Source organism: Pituophis catenifer, unplaced genomic scaffold (assembly GCF_029215685.1).
Source record: "Pituophis catenifer annectens isolate HBS135680 unplaced genomic scaffold, rPitCat1.0.hap2 SCAF_1, whole genome shotgun sequence".
NCBI classification, from domain to species: Eukaryota; Metazoa; Chordata; class Lepidosauria; order Squamata; family Colubridae; genus Pituophis; species Pituophis catenifer.
Window position 1 is genome coordinate 111,039,367 of NW_027256881.1, and position 19,953 is coordinate 111,059,319.

A 19,953-nucleotide genomic window follows, 5' to 3' on the forward strand; every position below is an offset into this window, starting at 1 on the left:
AAAGAAACTGGGTACAGGAACTTGGAATTGTCTGTCTCTCAGTAGCAGAACTATCCAAAATCGTAACTGAACAGGACGACGTTTGGGACTGGGGAGAAAAGGCGAGAAAAGAAAGGCGGAGTTCAAAAACCGAGCCGATCAGACCGGAAACTGTGGAGGAAAAACAAAAACCAATCGCATCCCTATGGGTGAAGCAGCTGGTCAGCTCCCTCTTCTATTGCTGTCATGTGATTCAGATGAGAATAGTACTACATAATAGCAGTTGGTCCGTGTTGCGCAGGGCACACAAACACAACGGGAGAGCATAAACGGAAGCAAATTCATAACCTCACCCCATGTGAAATCGTCCTTTAAAAAAAACAGAACCCTGGCTAAGCTGATTCTATGCAACACTGGCATTTGTAGTATGACTACATGCTTACTCACTCACTAGTAGGTTTTACTATCAAGGCTTCACACATGCACACACAGCATTGTGCATTGCAGATACTGGCTCTTATTCTTCCTCTGGTCTCTTTGGAAGCCAATAAAATAATAAAAGGATACACTCTGTAAGTGCTCCATGCGTTTGCCTTTTATTAAGCAATCGGGCAACTTGTCCTAGTGCCTCAGCTGTCGAGAAAAATCCTCCTGCAGCGAATCTTTTTACTTTATGCTGCCTTTGAGCATAAGCAGAGTTTTTTTTCCCCCTTTCATCCACTGTTAACCGTTATAAAACTACTACATGCTCATACTCGAGGGAAGGTAGGAGAGGCCATTTCCCGGCGTTGTCGAACCCGAGCAGCCTTTTATATTTACCTACCGATTTCCCCCCAAGCGCTTGCTGCAACAACAACAAACAAGGGTTCGCGCTCCTGGACAGCAACCCCTCCCTTGCAGTTCTCACTTCTGTGCGCCTAACTATTATGTTACTCCATGAGCGAGTGTGTGTGTGTATATGCGTGTGTCTGTCAGGTGACTTGGGTCACGCAGTTTTCTCTCCTCTGGGAGGGACTGCAGGGCCTCGGCTGACTTTCCTTTGACAACTGCGACGAGGAGGAAAGGGGGAAAAATAAAAAGGGTCGAAGAAGGAAGGAAGGAAGGAAATAATTTAGGCTCGAATCCCCCACCCACCCACGAGAGGCAACCTGGAGGGGCGACGCGGCGGGGAAAGCGGTGCTTGGCGAGGACGAAGCCGAGGAGGGATCAGGATGAGCGAGGTGCCGGGGAAGTTGAAGGAGCAGCAGCAGCAGGAGAACGAAGGAGCGGTGGAAAAAGACGCGGAGGAAAAAGACGAGGAAGAGGAGGAGGAGGAGGAGGAAGAAGAAGAAGAAGAGGAGGAAGAAGAGGACGAGATTGTCGGGCTAGCCGACTATGGGGATGAGAGTGAGTCTTTCTCGGATGGCGACCCCGAGAAAAGCGGGGACGGGGCGTGTAAGTAGTTCCTGCGGTTGAAACCGAGGGAGGACGAAGGAAGAGCGAGCAGCCTTGTTGGTTGGCGACTTTGCTGCCAGGCCTTTTGTTTGGGGGGGGGGGGAGAGGAGGGCAGAAGCCCAGGCGGCGGCACCCGGGAGCTGCGTCCTTTGGAGAGCGCGCCCCGAGAGAAGAGGATGGGGCAGCGGGGATCGAGGAAAGCTGGGGGGGGGCGGCTGGGAGTTAAACTTGGGCTCCTCCCAGCTTCCAAACGTTTGGTTCCGTGGTGGGTGGAAACTGCACCCTAACATTTACCACCACCACCCACGCTCTTTGGCACACGTTTACTCGTGGTTAAACTGAATCGCGGTTGGGTCAGTTTATTCAATGGTCTGCGTAACTCGCTACTCCTCTACAGTTCGGTGTGCCGTGTGAACGCAGGCGGAAAGGGGTGGGGGGGGGCAGCAACGGGGAATCAGCTGGCTTGTGGGGAGGGAGAAAAGCAAAGATGGTTCCCTTTCATCCCCGCTGTTGATTCCAGTATTCAAGAGTCAGAAAAGGCTAGTCCTTAAATCTTATTTCGCCACAGGCAGCGAGGGAGATAATGTCTTAACGATCGGAACTGGCAAAAGGGCGAAAGCGGTGTGCAAGATACTTGTTTTAAAAATTAAATTGGTACTATTCATCTTTCCTTCAGGAACTTGCTCTGCCTAGTTTTCCCTACCACAATCCTTTTAAGCCTTAGCCTTAAAGGCAGCCTTTCCTCTTATAGCAAGGATGGAAGGAAGAAGAAAAAAGCTGCTACCTTTTTTTAGTACCAGAATGGATAAGGCCTTTTTTTTTTTTTTTTTGGCAAATTGGAAGTTGGTGTGGTTTTACAGAGGGAAAAAATTGCCCTGATATTTAGGATGTGCAAGGATTCTTTTAAATTCCAGATCCTTTTGATCAAAATAGGTTCTGGTTTCACCCTCCTTTAAGGGAAAGTATGCAACTTTGGTAGTATAGTGGAATCATTTCTTATATCTAACATAGTTTAAAGGAAATGTTTGGGGAGGGGTCACCTGTATTCTTGGACAAAGACAAGAAGAAACTCAGTTTTTCCATCTCTGCTGCTTAGAAATATTTCCCACAATCCAAGCTGCTCCTTTTCTTTCCTGTTACTGCTGTAGAGAAGAGAAGGGATAGGAGATGCAGTAAAACACACAAGTGTTCATAGTTTGGGATTTTAAGAAGAAATGGAAAAGGAAATTGCTTCTTGGCCATTCATTTTCTTGGCCCTCTATCTTCAGCTTTGCTGGCCACACACAGTATTGTTTTGCCAGGGCTGCCAAATCTGGACTGCAGAAATTTAAAGATTTCCCCTTAATAATTCTGCTACTAAGTAAGAATCCTAATATTTTTCTCATGACCATAAACTCTGGCAACACTGGTGGAGAAAGGAAAGTTTTGATGAGGAACTGAGGTTTGGGAGCAAGGAGACTGAATTTTGGGGATAGAGAAGTAATTTGTTTATTTTTTTAATTTGATTTATATGCCGCCCTTCTCCGGAGACTCAGGGCGGCTTACAATGCATTAAGCAATAGCCTTCATACTTTTGTATATTTATACAAAGTCAGTTTATTGCCCCCACAAACTGAGTCCTCAATTTACCTACCTTAGAAAGGATGGAAGGCTGAGTCAACCTTGAGCCTGGTGAGATTCGAACTTACTGTAACTTACAGTAACTTGCAGACAGCTAGTGTTAATCACAATGCTATCAGTCTGCTGAGCCACCAGGCCCAGTTAATTGAATGAGAATGCTGTAAAGCGAAATTTAAATGTATGTATGACCAAAAACAAACATTAGTATTAAGTGAGGGAAGAAGGTGAAAAACTTGGAATAAATGAAATAGAGATCATTTAGGAGCAGGTTGGTACAGGTTTTAGAGAATTGGAGAAATTAATAACTGAATAGAGTTTGACTTTGAGCTGGGATACCATTGGCCTTTAATATGAGAATAGAATGATGCTAAGACTAAGATGTGTTGGACAGCAGGCAAGATTTGCTACCAATATGTGAGTGTGCTAGATTGAAATATATATTTGTGTCATGCATTGTGATGATCTACAGAGAAATCTGACCTGACCTCTTAGGATATGTTCTAAATTTTTAATAGATCCTGATATTGGGACTGGATTTTTTTTTTTTTTTTTTTGAAAATGTGCTTTTATTCCTATTTCTTGCAGAACATCAGAGCCGAGATACTTTGCAAACATTAGCAAGCTACATTTTACAAAAATCTTGGAATTTTGGTTAATATTGTAGGTGGAACACTAAGCCTGGGGGCTGAGAATGTGTGCATTTGCCCTAGTGAACTAGGATTTGGTAATTTTTCAAGGGCAGCTCAAACACTTTGATTCAATTACCAGCTGGAAAAGTAGTTAATAGTGAGACAGGTGTAAAATAATAAAAATAAATTCTTGTTCCCTACCTCCCTACCTACCTCCCTACCTTGCACACTATTGCAGAGGACTTAAGTCTAAATAGGCAGCTAACTGTGTATTTTCATGCACAACACAAATACCCAAATCCCCAAGGTGATTGGCCAAAAATGGCCTTTTACATTTCTACAACATATCTATATATTTGTTTAAATATACATTTTACAGTTAAAAAGATGTATTTACACATGACCCCATCTTTCATTTAAAAAAGAAATTTAAAACACTTGTGCTCCCAAAATACATATAAAGATGAATACTATAGGCAGCTAATGCTCTGAAAGGTGAGATCTTTCAAAGATTACATGGCTAGGTTTTCTGTTTCCAATTGCTTTGAGAGAACATTGACAGAGGGTTTGAAGAGAGAACATAATATAGATCACATGTATTGTCAGTTGTAGCTGTGTTTTGTGGGAAAGAACAGGAAGAGAAGGGGGAGGGAAGAGGGAAAGAAATGTGCATGTGACTGACAACAACAATAATGAGAAGTCCTAGCACTAATATGGAATTGATAGATTGGTGATCATTCAGTTTATAACATGGATTTTTCTTGTTTGTGCCATATACAAAAATGAAGAAAAAAACTTCGCTAAGGGATTGAGAGCTTAAGCACAACTTGGAGAAAAAAAATATTTAAGCAAACGTTTAAAATTGTATAGTGGTGCAGGTATTCAATGTGCAGACAGAGTGCATGTATCACAAAGACATGAAGTTTTTTTTTAAGGAAGGCCCATTTCAGATCCATAAAAGGCAAGAGCCATAGAAGGGTTCAGAGTCTCTCTGCAGCTGTGAATGTCAGTCTCCATATTGCAAGGCTGTACTCCAGACAGTTGTCCCATTGGTTTTGTTTTCTTGTTTTAATAAAACCAGTGCATTGGAATGATGGTACTCAACATACACTTATATAGGTACTTTTACAGGGAAATTTCTTTTTGTAAATGGATCAACAGAGCTAAACCTTTGGGCTTAAACAGAAAATAGTTTTTATAACACTTTCAGGAACACATGGAATATTTTCCTTTTAGGCTATATTCTCTTTGCCTTTGCTAAGAATGGGTAGAGCTGTTTCGAATGTTAGGTTTTGTGCAGTATAGGCCTAAATATTATGGTTTGTGTGTTCTCATTTGAATGCATAGACTTTTTCCTCTTTGTTTCAGAGAGGCTGTATTAAGTAACATAGCTGACGTGCAGTTGATACTCAAGCAAAAATTGTTTTTAATAATAGTGTTTTGAGAAGCCCTTGAACATAAATATTTCAAGTGTACATGCCACAGAAATGGGTATACTTTTCCAGGTTCTTCATCAGATGTATTCCTGTGATTCAGTGTTATCTAAAGTTTCTAAAGGGAGCATTGACAAGTTCGCTTCCATGAGTTGTACATTTAAAAAGAACAAGGTGGGACAAATATGTGTGTGTGTATGTAAATCTTTCAGCTCATTATTAAAGTTTGCTTGACTATGAGATAGGAACATGGTAAGGCATGTGCCATATGGAGTTCTGACTGTAATCTGCATTTATTTCCACACTTTGGCTTATTTTGTGAGAGATGTAAGTTTTTTCAAACTAGCGGGGAGAGAGAAAAATAGGTGGAAAAATACTATTTAAAGATAAATATTGATCATTTCAAATTAAGCTGCCCTTTCTGGCACCAGAAAAGAAAAGAATCCTTAAGTTGCAAAGAAGAGTTAAAATAGTACATTTAAATTGCATTCAGGTTTGGATATAAAATATAGTTTTGTACATTAGGTACAGTATAAACTAAAAAAAATGTTTTTATTTGGTTCTAGATTTCAATGATCCTTTTAGTACTGAAGTTAAGCCAAGAATCCTGCTCATGGGACTGAGAAGAAGTGGAAAATCTTCCATTCAGAAAGTTGTTTTTCATAAAATGTCACCAAATGAAACTCTTTTCTTGGAAAGTACTAACAAGATCTGCCGTGAAGATGTTTCCAACAGTTCCTTTGTTAACTTTCAGATATGGGACTTTCCCGGCCAAATTGATTTTTTTGATCCCACTTTTGACTACGAAATGATTTTTCGTGGCACTGGAGCATTGATATTTGTGATTGATTCTCAGGTAAGAAGAAGAAGATGATATCTGACCAATTTGACTTTTTAAAATCATTCTCAAACCTTGAATTTGCACAAATGAACACCACCTGAGAGTAGAAGAATAGAATAGAATAGATGGAAAGTTAAGTAGAATGTGACTCTCTAGAGCAGAGGTCTTCAAACTTGGCAGCTTTAAGACTTGTGGACTTCAACTCCCAGCATTCTCCAGCCAGCATAGCTCTAGAGCATAGCTGGCTGGAGAATTGTGGGAGTTGAAGTCCACAAGTCTTAAAGCTGCCAAGTTTGAAGACCTCTGCTCTAGAGAACTGCAAGCAAAGTTTCCTTTTACAACAAGACACTTTTTCCACATCCTGGATTCTCACTGCAGCACAATCCACCTTTTTAAACCTTTTTCCTAAATGTTATTGGAACTGGGAAATGCAGTGTGAGATCTCCTTAACTGGTACAATTGTATAGAAACCAGAATTCTCAGCCTTGTGTGAGCAATAAGCCTTTTATCATAAAAGGGACTCATTTGGATTTTGCAGTACATTCTGTTTTTATTTAGAAACTACTGCACAAATACCTTTGATTGCTTGCACTTCTGTTTCCATATTTGCAATCCTTCAACTTTCTGCAGTTTCTAAAATTACCTATTTCCTGCAATAAATATAGAAATGATTACAGCTAGCCTTAGCTTATAACCACAATTGGAACAGAATTTCCGCTGCTAAACAATGACACTGAAAAGATGTGTCTTATGACCAGTCCTCGCATTGTCCATCGCAGCATCCCCATGATCAAATTCAGGCATGTGGCAACCGGCATGTATTTAAGATGGTTGCAGTGTCCCAGGAACATGTGATCACAATTTGCGACCTTCCTACTGGCTTCCGACAAACAAAGTCAATGGCGGAAGCTGGGTTCACTTAATAACCACACAACTCACTTAACAACTGCAGTGATTTACTTGACAAATGTTCATAAAATCAGGTGTGACTCACAACTACCTTGCTTAGCAAACAGAATTCTGATCCCAAATGTGGCTGTAAACTGAGGACTACATGTACATATAATCCATAATTATGGATTATGTTTGTGGTAGAGTGCCTAAGGTCATCCAAATTCAAATCTACTCTCAGCTCCTCATCCACTCTCACCCTGTGCATCTGCGTGCCCAACTTTACAGATTGTTTTTGTGGAGAAAAAACAGAAAGGAGAGTGAAGTATATCAGCTCAAGTATTTTGAGGAAAGGTGTGATATAAGTGTAACAAATATATACAGTATATAATGAGAAATCAACATGTCATGTTAAGGAACTGCTTAAATGAGAGAAATGAGGAAGGTTAAAGCTTTTGGTGATTATTAGTGATGATATCTATGTATTATCCCCAATGTCAAATGTGAAATATCTTAGCAACAGCTGCAAGGAATAACAGCATGAGTGTTGGCCACTGTGGGAATAGAATCCTGGATTAAGTAGCCTTAAAGTGCTTTTAGTCTTTAAATAGAAGAGAGTTAATGATTAATAACTAGTTGAAATATTCATTCTTCAAAATGTCTATGGAGATTCTTAGTCATCCAGGTCATTGTTGTCCCAAAGGTGCTTTTTCAAGAGGCAAGTGGGCTTTATGGGTTTTTTTTTTTTTTTGAAGACTTTTGCTTCTCATCCAAGAAGTTTCTTCAGCTCTGAGCTGAGCAGAACTGAAGAAACTTCTTGGATGAGAAGCGAAATGTCTTCAAAGAAAAACCATAAAGTCCACTTGCCTCTTGAAAAAGCACCTTTGGGATTCCGTCTTTTACTTTATTAATGAAATACTATTTTAATGGAATGGGAGTTTCATATAATGCTTCTTGAGTAAAAAGAATTCAGTCATGTGTTTTATCCAATTCTTTTTTTAGGATGACTACATGGAAGCATTAGCTAGATTGCACCTTACTGTGACAAGAGCATATAAAGTAAATCCAGATATAAACTTTGAAATATTTATTCATAAAGTAGATGGTTTGTCTGATGATCACAAGATTGAAACACAAAGAGACATTCATCAGCGGGCTAATGATGACCTTGCAGATGCTGGACTAGAAAAAATCCACTTGAGGTGAGAAAAGCAGTGTAATGGCTGGAGTTTGCTGGGGAGAAAAAGGAAACTGCAAGTAATATTAAAAGAAGCACTGTAGTGTCAAACTTGGGAAAAGTTTTAGTAAGCTTAGTTTTACAGTATTTCATGACCAAATAGAATAAATGTTTGCTAGTGTAGCCATGCTTAAATCATTAAAATTAACTTTTTAAATTAACAGAGGCAAGTTATTCCACTCATTCTCAGTCAATATAGTATTGATTCCCAGTTGTATACTTCTAATGAGCACCATTTTGGGGAAGGCTGTGCTAGGGTGATGCATTTTGCTAGCCTCAAAGTTGTTGATGGTCCTGACTTGGAGAAAAATATATTGAGAATGTATGTATGTAAAGGTAAAGGAGTTCCTGTGGATTTTACTCCACTAGTCATTGCCGACTTTAGGGGGTGGTGCTCATATCTGTTTCAAGTACTGAGCCAGCGCTGTGCGAAGACATTTCCATGGTCATATGGCTAGCATGGAGTGCTGTTACCTTCCCACTGAAGTGGTACCTATTTATCTACTTGCATTTGCATGCTTTCAAACTGCTAGGTTGGCAGGAGCTGGGACGAGGATGGGAGTTCACCCCGCCACATTGCACTTGAACCCAGGCTGCCGGCTTTCCATCAGAAGCCCAGCATCTTAACCACTGAGCCACCACACCAGAACATTTTAATTGACTTTGTGTGGTAATGAACTTTATGTATAGTCAACCATTCATTCGGCAACCGAAGTTTTGACAGTACTGAATGAGGAAACTTAAGACCAGTCCTCAAAGGTTGCAGGTGTTGCAGTGTCATGTGATTGCAGTTTGGATGCTTGGCAATCAGCTTGCATTTACAATGGTCGCAGTGTCCCGCAGTCACCTGATCGTCATTTGCGACCTTGACTGTCAGCTTCCAACAAGCAAAGTCAATGGGGAAGCCAGCAGGATGTTGCAAATGGCAATCCTGTAATATCCCACTTACCGATGTTCTGAACTGCTGTCATAAATCAGCAGGGTCATGTGACATTGCGCTTTACAACTGCATTGGTTAGCGAATGAGTTACCAGTCCCACTTGCTGTTAACAAAGGACTCCAAGTAGTCCTTGACATACGACCGTAATGGATCGTGCTTATTACAGTTATATGTCATAATGGTTGACTTTTTTGTTGTGGTTGTTATGTGAATGTGGTTGTAAGTGTAAATGCCGTGATTGTTAAGTGAACCCATTGTTCGCTATTGTGTGGTTTGGCCCAAAACTGAAGATAAGTTTTGGGGAAAATCATCATAAGGCCAAGGTCACATGACCGCAGGATGTGCAAACAGCCATATATGCAGCCATGTTGCCAAGTGCAGTCATGTTAGGGAGAGCCCAACCATCAGAAATTTGAACCTGGGTCATAAATCCTCTTTTTCAGGTAGATTGTAACTCCGAACAGTCATTAAATGACCAGTCGTAAGTCAAAGACTTACCTGTATCTGTACTTCATTAAAAACAGCACTTCTATACACCCAATTAGGCAGTACATGAATCATGTTACCATTAGTCCACTATCTGGTGAAAATAAATTCCTTGAAAATTGTGAGATCAAGTCCCAATTTCAAGAGATATTTTTAATCCAATGCTCTGTTTTTTTGCCCTTCATTCTGTTACTGCTTTGCTTTCCATCAATATATTCTGTATGGCTTATAAAATCAGCCATAAAATAGAATATTAAGTTATTTTTTCAGCATCTTTTTCTATTTTTATTAAACTCTGTTCACAAGTGTTTATTTCAAATGAACATGTTGATTATTTTTATTTTTCAGCTTTTATTTGACAAGTATATACGATCATTCTATATTTGAAGCATTCAGCAAAGTGGTTCAGAAATTAATTCCACAGCTCCCAACTTTGGAAAATCTGCTTAACATTTTTGTCTCGGTAATATGTTTGCATGTGCATGTATTTCCTATGTTTTTCATGTTTATTGCAAAAGGACATTTTATTTTTTTTAATGTTTTGAAAAATATTGCTATTATTTAAGCCATTATGAGATTCTGTATGAAACACCAAAAGTACATTCCAAGATAGGGATGGAAAATCTTCAGAAGTGGAAGGATCTCAAAACCCACTACTACTTAGTCTTGCCAGAGTTCAGCTGAAGCCTGTTCCTTCCCTCACTCAGTCCCCACAGCTTCCAGATGTCAGGAAAGAATCTCGATTGCATTACTCGGTTTGCCTGGGGGAGAGAAGTGTAATTGAACTACACAGGTCACAGAGTTGTGCTGCCAGATAATCTCTCCAGCAGCTTCATATAGATTCAAAATAGAAGTGGTAAGAGATTAAAGCCCAGAGGAACCCTCAAAGCAGGGGCTCTGGGGCCAATCTTTCTCTAACACTAACTATTGCCAGCCCTGGACAAAGTACCATGGGAACACCATGCCATGTACTGTCAGTCCCCTAATCCAATCCAGAACGTTACCATGATCAATGGTATCAAAGGTTGCTAAGAGATGAAAGAAGGCCAAGATGGTGTATGACTCCCATTCTGATCCCACCAAAGGTCATCAAGAAGAGCAACTAGTGCCATCTCAGTATTACAACTGAATATTGACAGAAAACAGCCCAGATAATCCTAGAGTTGTAGGACAGTTATTTCTATTGTGCCATGTATTATTTCATAATTATTCTTTAAATTTATATCCTGACTCTCAGCATCTCTGGACAGCTATATTATATGGTATTATAATAATGTAGAGAGAGTGTGGTAGAGAAGATGATTGATAGACAGACATGGATGGATGGATGGATGATGGATGGATTGTTGTGTTTGTGTATATAATTGTGTATGTGCATTATGTACAGTATAGTATGCATTATATATTAGGTTCCTTGTAACAAAATCCATGTTCCCTTGTAGAATTCTGGAATTGAGAAAGCATTTCTCTTTGATGTAGTAAGTAAAATTTATATTGCTACTGATAGTACCCCCGTGGACATGCAAACTTATGAGCTCAGCTGTGATATGATAGATGTTGTCATTGACATCTCCTCCATCTATGGGTAAGTTGGAGTATTTTTGCTAATTTGTGCTTGTTTGCAGTTAATGTACTGTATAATCATCACATGGCAATGCATTTGTAATGAAAAACCTAACATTTGCATATAAAATGATATGCAATTTGGTCTTTGTCAAAGTTGGGAAAAATAGTCCAAGTTTTCTTGAAAATACCAATGAGAATCAAGCAGTTAAATTTTGTGTTTAAGTACATGTACATATAGACACACAAACATATATAAATATCAGGGTGATCCTATGATGAAATTCCTGCCTGGAATAGAAAGAGTTGGGGCGACGTGGAGAAAAATTAGTAAAGAAGAGGATACGAGAATAAGGCTAGTTTATTTCCCAATAGTTTATCCTTAAAATGGAATAATAGTTTTAGATGTGATGAGAATCTGGTAATGAAGCGAAAGAGGATTGCTTAATTTTTTTTTTTAAGGAGAGACTTTAAATTCAGGATATTTTTTTGGGGGGGGTAGATATGATACTTGATTTTTTTAGGTAGAGGTTATATATACAGTATCATGCTTTATTTGGTTATACAAGAGAAATTGAGGAACAATATTGTGGTAAGTCATGTTTTCAGAAAACCTCTTTATAAATTAATAGATTATTTGATGTTGAAACGGAATTTCTAAAAAAATTATTCCTGTTAACTTCATACTTATTTTGCAGTAGGGCATTCTGTTTGTGGCTTCCTTTACACATACTTCAGCAGTTGCAATGGTGCTAACTGGTGCAGTAAGAATAGAACATCTAACAAAGCAATTTGATTGATTCTTAATTAGCCATTCAGCCAAATTTAGTATTTTTGTTTGGTTTTGTGAAATACAAAGTCTAAATAATTTTTAATAAAGGAAGACCTTTTTTCCAGAACGCTGCTACTACACTCCAGCATAGGGTTAAATCCTCATTTCTGCCAGCAACTGAGAGAACCTTTATTTAAATAACTTCCTACTCTGTGCTCTCACCACGCCCCTTTTGCACACAGTTCCCCAGTCTTTCTCTCACTCAGCAGAGAAGTGATCGATCAGGCCGAGTGGCAGCTGCTTCCCAGTCTGTTTCAGGAAGCATCACTTCGCTTCGGGCAGCCGGTGGTGGACCTCTTCGCCAGCCCGGCCAACGCGCAACTCCCAAGGTTCATCTCGCGATTTCCGACGCCGCTCGCAGAGGGCACAGATGCATTGAGATGCAGTTGGCCGGCCGGCCTTCTGTACGCCTTCCCGCCAGTGCCATTGATTCAGCGAGTGATCCGGAAGTTGCTGGTGGAGAGGGCGGAGGTGCTGCTGGTGGCGCCGTACTGGCCGCGCAGACAGTGGTTCGCGGACCTCGTGGAACTTTCGACGTCGGCGCCGTGGCGAATCCCTCCTCATCGGATTGTCTTGCGTCAAGGGGCCATTCGACACCCCGAGCCCCAGCGGTTCCAGTTGGCCGTTTGGCATTTGAACGCGTTATCCTGAGGAAGGGCCGTTTGCCAGACGAGGTGATTGGGACGATTCAGGCGGCCCGTAGGCCTTCTACAACAAGGATTTATGAAGCCTCGTGGAGGGCCTTTTGCTGCTGGTGCGCGGGGGCCCATGTGGATCCGACGTCCGCGACTATCCAGGATGTTTTGGGTTTCCTGCAAGCGGGGTTGCGCAAAGGCCTGGCTCCGGCTACCCTTCGACGTCAGGTGGCGGCCCTGGCCACGGTGCTTTCCTTTCCTCCATACACATCCCTGTCCCATCACCCGTGGGTGAGGGGGTTTCTTCATGGAGCTACAAACCTGCGGCCGCCCACCGTTCACCGTTATCCCTCTTGGGATTTGGCGCTGGTTTTACAGGCCCTTACTGTTTCACCGTTTGAGCCGCTGGGTTCTATTTCTTTGAAATTTCTATCGTTCAAAGTGGCTTTCTTGATAGCTATTACGTCGGCACGGCGCATATCGGAGCTGTCGGCCTTATCCGTACGGAAGGATTTGTGCATTTTCCAGGCTAACACTGTTGTGCTTCGACTGGATCCTGCTTTTACCCCCAAGGTTAACTCTTGGTTTCACCGCTCGCAGGAACTGATTCTTCCGGACTTCTGTCCATCGCCCAGGCATCACCGTGAGGTTCTTTGGCACACGCTGGATGTGCGCAGGGCTCTAAGGCGCTACATTCGCAGAACGGAGTCTTTTCGTAAGACGGAGGCATTGTTTGTTTCGTTTCATCCAGCTTCGATGGGGAAGAAGGTGTCGTCGGCCACTATTGGTCGTTGGATTAAGGCCTGCATCTCCTCGGCTTACGAGAGGCAGGCGCGCCCTGTGCCTGCGAGAATTCAGTCTCATTCGACCCGGAGTGCTGCCACCTCGGCGGCCTGGGCTACCCAGGCATCGGTGTTAGACATTTGCAGAGCAGCCACATGGACTTCCTTGTCGCCGTTCATTCGGCACTATCGCATTGATGCTTACGCTTCGGCGGAGGCGTCTTTTGGTCGGAGAGTGCTGCAAACTGTGGTTTCTGGCTCCTCTGAGGGGAGTGGTGGTTTGCCCGGCCCTGGGAATTAGGCTTGGGTATGTCCCTATGCTGGAGTGTAGTAGCAGCGTTCTGGAAAATGGACGTTGTCTTACCTGAACGTCCTTTTTCGGAACGCTGCGTATACACTCCATTTCCCACCCATTTGGTTTCTTTTGTTGGTTTGTGTGTTTTGTTTCTGGTTGGTTTAATAAACTTGTTGTGTTTAACACGCTGTGTCTTCGTTCAAGACTGGGGAACTGTGTGCAAAAGGGGCGTGGTGAGAGCACAGAGTAGGAAGTTATTTAAATAAAGGTTCTCTCAGTTGCTGGCAGAAATGAGGATTTAACCCTATGCTGGAGTGTATACGCAGCGTTCCGAAAAAGGACGTTCAGGTAAGACAACGTCCATTCTCTTTATGCCACTATAGATTTCGATGATTACTAAAATCATCCAAGAAAATCTGCATGTGCAGATTGTGGTTTGTTGCAAGTAAGCTATCTCTGCAATGAAGTCTAAAAGGTTGTTCCCTGTAGTATTTGAAAGGTCCCACTCAACAGGCAGCTGTTGAACTGCCATCTCTTCATCCAGTACATTTCTGTTGGAATGTTTCTTTGTTCTTCCCCCAACTTTTAAAATGTATTCATATATGTTATGTTTTAATTATAGTCAATCTATAAATAGATTAAATGAGAACTGTTCCCATTTTATATACTGTCTATTTATTATTGTAGATTAATGTTTTCTTATTTCGTATAATGTATATTTTCACTTCTTAGCTTATGGTCAGTATTAATATTAAGATTTTTTTTGTGGATTTTAAAAAATTAACATTACAGCACTACGTTAGTAATGCTTTTATGTATCATATAGGTTCCATTGTTATATTTAATATGAATTCTTTTAATTTACTGTGGTACCTTCACCAATACTATCACATCTGTTTTATAATTCAGTAGATTATATTTGGCTATACTCTAAGCACATAATACGTAATTTATATTTAAATAATACTATAAGAAGAATACAGCCTCTAGATCATAACAAATTAATGGTGTATTTTCCCAACTTTCTTCTTTCACAATCCTTTGCTATTAAGGCTCAAAAAAGATGGTGCTGGAACACCTTATGATAAAGAATCAACAGCAATTATAAAATTGAACAATGCCACAGTCCTTTACCTAAAAGAAGTGACAAAGTTCCTTGCACTAGTCTGCTTTGTCAGAGAAGAAAGCTTTGAGAGAAAAGGTATTCAATTTTTGCCTAAACCTATCTACAATCTTGTTTTCCTTTGTAAGAAAATGTTTCCCTGTATTGATCCTACAGTTGAACACAATGTTTCTCAACCTTGGCAATTTTAAGATACGTGGACTTCAACTCCCTGAACTCCCCAGCTAGTATGCTTCCAGCCAGCATCGTATCAAAATCAAAATACCAAAAATGTGTAACTGTAAATGTAAATGTAAGCATTGAGATACTATTGGGAATAGGTTGAAGAATGGAATGAATTTCAGCATTCTATGTTAGAATGACTAGATTGTGGCAGTGTATTTTGCTATGTAGCTAAAATCGCCCGGTGCGTTCCCACAGGGAGGGCCTCCTTGGGGTGCCGTCAGCCAGGCAATGTCGGTTGGCGACCCCTAGGGAGCGGGCCTTCTCTGTGGGCACACCTACCCTGTGGAATCAGCTCCCCCTGGGGCTCCGGGTGGCCCCTGACCTTCATTCTTTCCGCCATGGCCTTAAAACATGGCTATTCCGCCTGGCCGGCTTGGACTGAAGAGGTTTTAGAGAGGATTTTAATGGTTCTTATAGTTATATTGGGTATTTTTTTTAAAAAATGAACTTTGTGTGTTTTTATTGTTGTGAGCTGCCCTGAGTCTTTTCGGAGATAGGGCAGCATATAAGTTCAAATAATAATAATAATAATAATAATAACAACAACAACAACAACAACAACAACAACAACAACAACAACAGGATAAAAACAAATGTAGCGAGCTTCTAATTATGTAGATTCATAAACAGAGGTAAGGCAAATGATTTAAATTTAGATTTAATGAACATTTCCTATAATAAAACAATTTGTTAAATGTTTTACTATATGTAGTCACTGCAAAGCAGCTAAATTGTTAAACTTAACTACATATTAAAGATTTCCAAATGAACACAAGAAATCAAAAATGTTCTAAATGAAATCAGGTGATATCCTTTCTTATATTTTCTTTTCCTTCCTTCTTTCTTCCCATCACCGATGTGACTTATATGTCAGCATAATAGTTAATAAAATGTCATTTACATTCCTCTTTGTAAAGCTGTTAGGATGTATAAACATAGTTAAGCGATCTGTGGAGAGTGGCAGTGTGATTCAGTTTAAGGTTTAAGGTGTTAGCTGGGATAGGGGAAAACCAGCTTTAGGTCCACTCACAGTCATGGAAACTAATTGGTGACTTTGGGCCTCTTACACATTTTCAGACCAGTGTACTTACTGTTATGGGGAAAATTGGAAAAGGGAGTGCAACATCCATTGCTTTGAGCTTGTGGAGGATTTGTGAGATAGAATTTGTGATTAATAAGTAAACAAACAAACAAACAGTTTGCTCCTTTTTATTGGCCAGTGAACAGAAAATTACATTAATGCATACTTATTTTAGAACAGGGAATCATAATACAGGTTTCAGCAAACTGTTATACTGTACTTACAAGAAGTTTCAAAATTGCACAGGAGTCAATTTTGGGAAAATTGCCAAGGGAAAAATACCACTGGATATGCCTAAAGTACCTTTTGGGATCCTGTCCAAAGGTTTTTTTTTCTTTTTCTTTGTTGTTTCCTTCCCCCAAAGCTTCAGGAAAATACTTTCTCAATTTTAAAAAATCCCCTTCTCTTTCTCTATATGCATCATGCATACTTTAAATCATGGGCCCAGGATAATTTTTTTTCTTTTGATAAATAAATAATGATAGTACTGGCTGGTGATTAAAACTAAGCTAAAACCCATTTAAATAATACTAAATTAGATCTAATGGGTAAGTTTGTTGTGAACTTTCAAGTTTTAAACGTTTTTTTAATTGAGCAACCTGAATAGGGAAAAAAGAAGGTGGGAATTGGTGGTTGCACTATGGAAAATAATTTTGTTTTTCATGTTTTACTTCAAGGAAATTACTAATATTGTAAATAATAATGACTTTGGGCAGGAGCTCAAAAGAGCAAAACAAAAACAATAGAATATAATAACATAATAAACAAAAATAGTTGCTCCGTTGTCCAAGCTAAAAAGCACACCTGAACAAGATAATTTTCAAACCCTTAGGAAATGCAAGGAGGGAAAGAGCCAGACATGTTTTTGTGACGAGGGTATTCCAAAGTTTGAGGACTAGCATTGAAAAAGCTGCTCTGTGGCTCTACAACTCATGAAACTTTGGAGGAGGTGAGACATTCAGCACACCTCCTCTTGATTTTCAGACTGGACATACCGATTCACATGTGTTTTCTTTTTTCCTTAGGACTAATAGACTACAATTTCCACTGCTTCCGCAAGGCCATACATGAAGTGTTTGAAGTGAGAATGAAAGTAGTCAAAACTCAAAAGAATCAGAACCAAGTACAGAAGAATAAAAGGGCCACACATAATGGCACACCTAGAATGCCACTGTAATTGAACTCTTAATGTCCACTGGTAGCACCTGAGGCCTATTATTTGCTGTAATGTTATCAGTTTTGAGAACCAGCAGGCAAATGGGACTGGTGTACTCTTCAGTTGGAATTTTCCACACTAGCCACTCCTCAAAACACTGTAAATCATATTCTGTGTTCATGTTAAGGACAGACCTGTTTTGCACTTTTGCCTGATTTCATGATGAAAATGGACTTTTGATAAACAAAATGTTACTTTTTATGTATAGTCTTGAGTAGAATATATATCATAGTACGCCTACATGCTGCACACAAATGAACAATCAAGAAAATGTGGTAAGATGAGACTTTTTAACATTGTGAATATCTATTTTCCATCTTGTAAGTTGGAAATTAAAAGTACAGTACAATAGCAATAAAAACATTTGTGTCCTTACTGGTACACTAATTTTTTTTTAAAAAAAAAAAATCTTTGAAATTGAGTATCTCCCCAATCATTCCATAAATTCGGGGGGGGGGGGGGAGTCCTCTTTATTCTTTATATTGTCTCTACATAAAAGTAACTTAATGATTCCAAAAGAGAAATGTCCAGTCCTTTTTAAATCTGAGATTGAGTGACATTGTTTACTCCTGAGAGTTACATCATATACTATAAAGTGTATACTAACAAGGCAGGAAATCTAGATTCTAGAGCAGGGGTGTCAAACTCAAGGCCCAGGAGCTGGAGCCGGCCTACAGGGTGCTTAGATCTGGCCCGCAGGGCCGCCCTAGAAATAGCAAAGGATGGCCTCTGGTGCCTCTGCCTAGTGAAAACTGAGCTTGGAAAGGCTGCAGGCAGCCCTCCAGAGCTCTGTTTTTGCTTGGAGAGTGTTTCAGGAGGCCGTCACAGCCAAACACAGAGCTCGGGAGCCTGTTTTTGCTGGCAGAGTGCTCGGGCCACCCACAAGTGATGTTGACCTAACCACATCCACTCTGGCCACGCCCACCCTGGCCCCCAAGGTCAAACACGACCCTGATGCAGCCCTCAATGGAATCGAGTCTGACACCCCTGTTCTAGAGGGATCCTGCCTTTAATTGCAAGATTGGTGTGCTAGAAAACACCAGTAATTTGTAGAAATACTAATTGGTAATAACCAGCATTGAAAGATTGGAGAGTTGACTTTTTCTTGGAACATTTCTGAGAATTCCAGAAGCTGTTTGCAGTATTCCAGAAAGGATGTTTCATATGAAACATCTTGGCTGGAACACCTGAAACCATTTTCAGTGTGGATGATTTACTTCTGGAAACTACCTATTCATTCCTTGAATGGCATAGTTCAAAGAGACACTGAATATTTTGAACTGATGGATTTTGCATATGCTTGCTAGAATTCTGGTAAACAGTAGTATATTATAACGTTATAAGGATCTGAAGACATACTTGTTTTGAGTTAAAAAATAACAATGCCTACTATCATAGGATTCTCTCTAGTTTTGCTTATCAATATATACAACAGACATTTTGTTTGTTTGAAAAGTATATCAATTTCTTCTGGTTTTCTTCACACCAGAAACATGATTGGGCAATTAAGGATAGCTTGTTCTTTCCAGTTAATGAAATTAAAAATGAAAAAGAAACTTAAAGGAAATCATCCATCTGGAGCCAAAGCTTTTGAAAAGCAAGAGATTATTCAAGATGTATGCCATTTTCTCTCTTGCTCTTGTAAAATTGTTTCTAGTTTTTCCAAAGAATGGATTTAAAATGTTAGTATAGTATTTGAAATGCTCATGGTTATAAATTGAGATGTACATGCAATATTCAATTTTACAATCATTTTTTTTCATTATTATGTTACAATCATTGAAAGTGACCCACTAGAGACTGCTAATATAGTAAAAAAAGTACCTTAACAGTAAAATTTCAGAGAAAGATACAAAGTTAGGTCATTAGTTATTCAAGTCTCACTTTTTGTAAAGATCCCCCCCATAATCTTCTACTTTTTAAATTCTGATTTGAATGATTAACCCATTTGAATTATATAAAGGTATTTTTCCTCTGGTAGCATGTGCCTATGCATATGTACGTGTGTATATTAGTGTACAGACAAACTCGTATTCATACAAAAAAATAGAGCTACAAATTGCCTAAGAATTGTAATATTATCTGTGTTGAACAAAGCAAGTATCTCAAGATCTGCTCATCTGAAATAAATTTTCTCAATTCAATGACAAGCCTAACTCATGGATATGTATCTGAAGGTCAGTACTACACAAGCTAGGGCTAGGCTTTTTGGAATGAGGAAGTCAGCAATCTATCTGCCATTCTATCATTCAAATTCAGTTCAGCCAAGAAAAGAGTACAGTACTCGAATGATATCTGGGGGCATTCAGGCAGCATTTAGTGATCTAAACTCCAATGATATGAGCAGAGAACTGCTACACAATTTGCACAACCCAAAATGAATCTACTTAATTGATTAGAATCAAGTAGTCCACAATTCAACAGTTACAATTCTAACATTGCCAGAGGGGAGAGCTTTTTCTCTACTTCTAGCAGTGCCTGGCTTCATTCATATTCAGAAGAGAATCTATACAAAGTGAGGGTGGGGGAATAACAGGCCATTTTTCTGTCAACTGTTCTCCATGAGTCTGGATTTACTTCTATGGTTGGTTGAGGAGCTTTTATTCTACTTCAACCATATGATTCCAAGTGGTGTATAGCTGTACCCTCAGTGTCTGCAATGTACAATATTATAGCAAATTCAAGAAATCCTAATCCATAATTGCATTTCA

The 19,953-nt window shown here is 39.8% G+C and overlaps 1 protein-coding gene across 2 annotated transcripts; it reads left to right on the plus strand.

Moving 5' to 3' along the window:
• Positions 1–929: 929 nt before the first annotated feature.
• On the plus strand, positions 930–17,623 carry RRAGD (Ras related GTP binding D). Of its 2 annotated transcripts, none has more exons than XM_070932852.1 (7): positions 930–1,413; positions 5,662–5,951; positions 7,830–8,029; positions 9,839–9,953; positions 10,933–11,075; positions 14,650–14,798; positions 17,052–17,623. In XM_070932852.1, exons 1-7 carry the CDS (start codon positions 1,191–1,193, stop codon positions 17,201–17,203), a joined length of 1,272 nt encoding a protein of 423 aa, XP_070788953.1. In that variant the 5' UTR covers positions 930–1,190; the 3' UTR covers positions 17,204–17,623. The 2 variants fall into 2 exon arrangements, with proteins under 2 accessions (XP_070788953.1, XP_070788954.1); XM_070932853.1 differs by having other exon boundaries at positions 930–1,365.
• The last annotated feature ends 2,330 nt before the right edge of the window (positions 17,624–19,953 follow it).

Bases quoted from the DNA above. Each gene is read 5' to 3' on its own strand.
- RRAGD (XM_070932852.1), top strand. From the start codon at position 1,191: ATGAGCGAGGTGCCGGGGAAGTTGAAGGAGCAGCAGCAGCAGGAGAAC. The intron at 5,952-7,829 runs GTAAGAAGAAGA...TTCTTTTTTTAG, and splicing joins TATTTGTGATTGATTCTCAG to GATGACTACATGGAAGCATT. The intron at 14,799-17,051 runs GTATTCAATTTT...TTTTTTCCTTAG, and splicing joins AGAAAGCTTTGAGAGAAAAG to GACTAATAGACTACAATTTC.